The 6,142-nt window shown below is 43.8% G+C and overlaps 1 protein-coding gene across 1 annotated transcript; it reads right to left on the bottom strand.

Annotated features, from left to right (window-relative positions):
- Positions 1–5,323: 5,323 nt before the first annotated feature.
- LOC119003538 (NADH dehydrogenase [ubiquinone] 1 subunit C1, mitochondrial-like) lies at positions 5,324–5,704 on the bottom strand. Its single transcript, XM_037069986.1, has one exon. It carries the CDS (start codon positions 5,697–5,699, stop codon positions 5,499–5,501), a length of 201 nt encoding a protein of 66 aa, XP_036925881.1. The 5' UTR covers positions 5,700–5,704; the 3' UTR covers positions 5,324–5,498.
- Between the last annotated feature and the right edge of the window lie 438 nt (positions 5,705–6,142).

Here is a 6,142-nt window from a genome sequence, read left to right as displayed (position 1 = left end):
GTGCAAAGATTGTGTCAGCATTTCCATTTTAAACTCCTAATTTCATAGGCTTACAGCTCAGGTCATAAAAATTCACTCCGGGCTGAAGCTTGGCCTCCAGTCTCTTAGCTGTTCTTAAGCTGTGTGCTAAAAAATGGAGACATTTCTAGTTTGAGACATATTGGAGACTTCAATAAGCACCCCAAAAACCTCATGCAGTAAAAATGAATTTCTAAGGCCCTGGCCAGTGTGGCTCAGTTGGTTGGGCGTTGGCCTGCAAAGCAAAAGGTCACTGGTGCAATTCCGGGTTGGGGCACACAACCTGGGTTGCAGGTTTGGTTTCCAGCCGGAACACATACAAGAGGCAGCTATGGTTCCACCAGAAATGTTGTTTTCCAGAAATATGGATTTTCTACACAAGAAAGTAGGGCAGTGGAAGTGAGTGGAATCCAACGTTATTACGTTTCTGAGTAACACATCACTCGACCTGCCCTGCCACTTCCACCCGGAACTGGGGCTGTTCTCGCCCTTCCAGGCATTTGCATTTCCAAGCGGGAGCAGCTTTATAAAGGGATGAAGTCAGTGGTTGATTTAGGTTTTTACAAGTTATGTGACCTTGACCAATAGGTATTTAAACCTCAATTATGCTTGCCATGAAGGTTTCCTGCAAACAGAAAAGATAAATCAACACAGCCTATTATGTAATAGATTGGCCTTTATTGGCAGCAACTATATGTATAGTAATTAATGGTGCAAATTCTTCTAACCTCTTCATTGTAAGATTTCCACTTACTCCACTCTTCCCCTACTACCTGTCACTGGCCACTACAGCGAGTAAAGGCATTTAAAATATTAGGTAAATTGAAAAATTACTTCCCAAGAGAAAACTTTCAAGAGTGACATTATAAATCCCAAATTTGAGAAATCAGACAAGTGACAAGAAGCTAATAATTCTGCAGGTGCAGGCATCACCGGGAGCTGTGAGAACTTGAGTCCATTGACTGACTCGGGCAGCTGGTCTCAGTACCACCAGTCAGCCTGACGGGAGGGAAGTTGGAAGAGTCAGGTCTTCTCTAGTGCTGGGACTTTGGCAGCTGAGGGAGAGGAGCAATGACAGTAACACAGACACATGCCCCGGCTGAAGGGAGAGCAGAGCAGGGGCTAGGCGGCCACCATATAGGACCTCCCCATCGGTGGGCAGAAGAAAGTTACCCTTGGGTGCCCGACAGTCCAGGAGATTCGGGAGTCAAGGCTTAACTCAGGGGAGAGGGCGGGTCTGGCTGTGGCGCCTGGGCTGGGATCTGGGAGAGGAATCCTCGGCTCTGAGCTGCAACCCCAAGCTGCTGACATGATTTCTATCTCTGGAAATAAGGTTTCTTTCTATCAACAACGGGATTTCCAGAAAAAGTCTTCTTCACAAATGGCGGCACTACTGAAATGTTCATGGAACATTTAGGGGTCAGTCAAACCTGAAGTGTAACTTTTTCTTTTTAAGTGTCAAAAGAAAACTGCAGATCTACCAACAGTTAACAATTTTACCTCCACTGTCTAATCCTCTTATCCACATTCCATTCCATTCCAAAGGGAGTCATTATGGACAAAGTAAGTGATGAATATTAGCTGATTAGGGAGGGGAAGTTAGTAAGGCTCCTTCTAAAGCAAATGCATTTCTAAGCCTTTAACACTATTTCTTTCTTCACATTTTTAAGTGATGCATTCACAGAATGCATATGAAGTTTACGGTAGGCAGAAGAATAATAAGGTAAACATGTGCAGAAGAACAATACGGTAAACATGTACGTACTAAAACACAGGCTAAGAAAAAGAACGTCATCCGTCGCGCCAAAGGCCTGTGCATGCTCCTTCCCCCGTTTCAAGTTCTGCTCCCTCCTTCCTGAAGTTAACTCTGTACTGAATGTTGTGTTTTTTCCTCCTTGACTTTTCTTTAGCACGTGGCTCACCTACGTGAGTGTGTATCCTTCAACTCTACTGCTCAGTTTTTTATTTGAGCTGTATAAAAGCGGTGTTATGCTGTATGCATTATTCTGCAACTGCTTTCATTCCACACGCTTGCAGTATTCACCCGTGTCAGTATGCATGGCTCAATTCATTTTCACTGTTGTGTGGTGTTTCATTGTTTGACTCTACTGAAATGTATTTAACCATTGTCCTCTTGAACAATTTTTGGATTGGCTGCCATGTTTTGCGATTGCACACACTTCTGCCTTGAATGTTACTGTACCTAATTCCAGGGAATCTGGCACGAGTTTTTCCAGGGATGTATTCCCGCTGGGCCATAGAGTTTGCACATCGTCAATATCCCAAATAGTGTCCAGTTGTTTTCCAACCGCTGGCCGTGTGTTAGTTCCGGTTGCCCCATATTCTTTCTAATTCTTGGTTTTCTTGGACATTTTAAATTTTGGCAATCTAGAGGAAGTGAAATATTATCTTTTTCTGATCTTTTAAATTCTCCGATTTCCAATAAGGTTAAGCATCTCTTCATGTTTATCAATCAGTCGTATCTGTTCTTTCGTGAGGCACATGTTCAAGTGTTTTGCCCAGTTAGCTATGAAATCATCTTCTTCTTACTCATTGGTAGAAATTCTCTATATGTGCTCTATCTTTATCACTTGATTCATTACAAATATATTACTGACTTGTCTTTTCAGCTATTTACTCTGACTTTTGCTAGGCGGAAGTTCTAGTATAGTTTGTTATCTCTGTCTTTGTTCTTTTCTTACAAAATTGTTTCTCACAGGAGGAACGATAGCTGGAATTTAGTTCACTCTTAGTGAATGGCTCCCCTAGTGCCTCTTGGATAGTATCGGTTGAGATGAATCTGGAGTTGATTCAGCTTATTTTACACATTTTTTTTTCCCCAAAGCAGGAGTCTGTCCCTAGAGGCCCTCAAAAAGTACAGGCTTTTGTTGATAACTTTCACCTGTTCTAGGGGAATTCTGTTTAGTGTCAAAGAACCATTCAAGTCTCAAAAAGATTTTTTTGTTCCTGAGAGTCAGTAAGAAATTGTAAAAAGAAATCCTCACCCTTACTTGGGGTTCATGGTCGTGTGAAAAGATGGCGCAAACAAACCCAGAATCTGAACCAAGTTTTAATCCTTTCCCACTGCGTGAGCTCTCGGATTCTCAGCCTTCTTGTCTGGTATGTGAGGGCCTTGCCTTCCCCCCGGTGAGAATCAATAAGATGACACAGATCCAGAAGTGCACGCGTGCCACACAGCTCCCAGCAAGCGTGTGCTCCCCTTCCCACGGGAGACGGAGTCACTTAGTAGCAGGCGCCCTGTTCAGCCCTCCGTGACCTTTGGCAAGAGACCCTTCCTCTGCCCCTCTCCCCGGACTTGCCTCTGCACATTTGGCCTATGTGAACACTATAGTACAGAAATAATTGTTGGCCAGAGCGCCTGATGTTTTCCTTTTCTTTAAATACTCAGGAATATTAATACCATGTGTTTAGCCATTCCAACTCAACTTACTCATCATGCTCCATATATTTGTCAAATGAAAAGCCAATATTATTTTTACAGGCATAGAACCTTATGGAGGATCACTTATGACAAAGTACAATCGGGCATCATTTTGTCAATCACAAGGTTTCACTCACAAATGCCTCATAGTCCCTCTCTCTCTCTCTTTCCCTCCCTCTCTCTCTCTTTCCCTCCCTCTCTCTCTCTCTCTCCTCCCCCCCTCTCTCCCTCTCTCTCTCTCACACACACACACACACACACAGAGTTCTGTACATGTATTTCTTAGTTACTATAATCTGCNCCTCCCTCCCTCTCTCTCTCTCTCTCTCTCTCTCTCCTCCCCCCCTCTCCCTCTCTCCCTCTCTCTCTCTCACACACACACACACACACACACACACAGAGTTCTGTACATGTATTTCTTAGTTACTATAATCTGCCCAGGGTAGCCCACTGTGATCAGAATGAATCAGGAACAGTCACAGTGGCGTTTTGGTTAAAAGCCTCCAATCCCATTTTTTCTGCTCTTCATCACAGTGTAAGAAGCTTTCTCAGGCCGTTCTCCCCAATCAACCTTTTCACCAATTGTCCTCCCCCTGCCGGCTCCAGGATGTGTGATCGTGGTACAGCCATGAGATGACCTAGTATCTGTGCCACTCATTCTTTCTCTAGTTACATTTACTTTTTAGTAAACATACCCATCACCTGGTCACCTGGGGTCTCAGATAATTTTTGTAAGCCATCCACTCCTTTATCTTGCACTCTTTCCTGTTTGATCAGTTGCACGGGTTCATTTATCACATTCCCATTCCGAATTAACAATTCGTTTGTTCAATGAAAAACATTGAGTGTTAAGTCTTACTTTTAAAAATGTGCTCTTCATTTACTCTTGCAGAAGTTATTGTTATAGTTTTAGTAACTCATAGCACATTTGTCTGCGTGTTGTTGGTATGCATATTGCTTTTATTATATGTACATTCAGATACTTCTGCCTCATTTCGCTCTCATGAATATCAGAGCCTTCCGTTGGTGTGGGGATTTTCGATGTTTCCATTTGCCCATGCAGAACGCCAGTAGTTCTTTGTGTGTGCAGCTCTCTCTCTCACACTGCTTTGTAGCATAGTTATGATTTTACTGGTGTTATCTCCTCTTCTGGACTGGAAGTGTCTGCGTGCCCTCTTCCAAAGGTCACTTTCTTCTGACACTGAGGAAAGGCAGTTGTGTTTCAAGGGTACAGCCTTGAATTGTCTTTCTTCCAACTGCTGCCACCAGCCACGCTGGCCTTAAGGCGGGGATGTGGAGAAGGTTTCATTTTTTTTTGTATTGCCCTCATCCTTAGTTCCCTTCAATGCCATTTGTGCAAGGTTGTTATGTTCAGCATCTTTTTATGGGCGTCAGAAAGGACGCAGGACAGCAACACAGGACAGCAAACAACATAGGACAGCAAACAACCTGCAAGTGAGCGCCGCTGCTGTCCTAGTCTTCAGGCCATCCCTGTCGCAAACAACCCCCCTCCAAAAAGAAAAGGAAGAAAGAAAAAGAAATGTTCTTTTCTTTAGTTCTAGCTTGCTGCCATCTTCCCAGGCCCTCTTTCCCCGCAGTGTTTCCTCGTATGTCCAGACACCCCCTCCTTGTGGTCCACGCCCATCTTTTCCACAACGACTTTCTACGGAAACCCAAGTCTTCTCCCTTTTTCTCCCACAGAGAAATTCAGCTCCCCTTGTCTAGCACATCCAGGCTGTGCTTTTCTCAGCCAAGAATTAATTCCATCAAACCATTTCCCTAAACAATAATGTTATCTATCCTGTTAACGTTCCTACAGTAGAAGTGGCAGCAATCAGATTTTTTTTTTGAAGAACACAGAAATATTTTTATTTTTTCATTTAATGGTGCAAAACACAAATGCTAATGACATATCTTCACATATAACTTTTCTTTCACGTTTACAATTCAACAGACTGGAATTGCTTTCACTGGAATATGGAGCATACTGTATTCATATTTTAAAAGTTTATTCCAACCCATTTCTTCTTTTATGCTCTCAAACATCTTCACTATGTTGCTTGATGAGATAGATCCACAAGAAGGCGGAAGTGCCCAAGGTCAGCCCAACTTTCAGCCAGTTGGGTTTGTCCTGTGGCAGCTCCCGAACATAGAACTTTGACCGCGCCGACGAGCCCCCCGGGAGCCTGGTCAGGGCGAGCAGCCTAGAGAGAAACTGTAGCAGCGTGGACGGCATCATCTTGCCAGGCCTCAGAATTTTAAAAATATTTTATTTTTAGAGAGAGGGTAAGGGAGAGAGAAAGAGAGGGAGAGAAGCAACAATATGTAATTGCTTCTCACACGTGCCCTACTGGGGTCCTGGCCTGCCACCCAGGCATGTGCCCTGATTGGGAATCAAACCAGCTACCTTTTGGTTCGCAGGCCAGTGCTCAATCCACTGAGCCACACCAGCCAGGGCAGATTTTTTTGTAATAGCATGTTTTCTTACCACTGCCAAGTGATGCCATATCTTATTTCACATCACTCATAGCACCTTGCACATGGCAGCTTCTAATTTTGCTATTTCACTCTTTTGGCCTTATTTAACAAAAACACCTGCACATCAACCCATGCAAAAAGGAAAGGGGAAGAAAAGGAAGGAGACAACACTGGCCCCTGGGTCTCTAGCTTAGGCAACTGGGT

Source organism: Sturnira hondurensis, unplaced genomic scaffold, assembly GCF_014824575.4.
Source record: "Sturnira hondurensis isolate 20B ecotype Veracruz unplaced genomic scaffold, ASM1482457v3 Scaffold0018728, whole genome shotgun sequence".
Classification (NCBI taxonomy): Eukaryota; Metazoa; Chordata; class Mammalia; order Chiroptera; family Phyllostomidae; genus Sturnira; species Sturnira hondurensis.
This window is presented reverse-complemented; position numbering and strand designations above follow the sequence as displayed.

What these genes read in the sequence shown, in the direction of transcription:
- LOC119003538 (XM_037069986.1), bottom strand. Translation starts at nt 5,699, where the DNA reads ATGATGCCGTCCACGCTGCTACAGTTTCTCTCTAGGCTGCTCGCCCTG.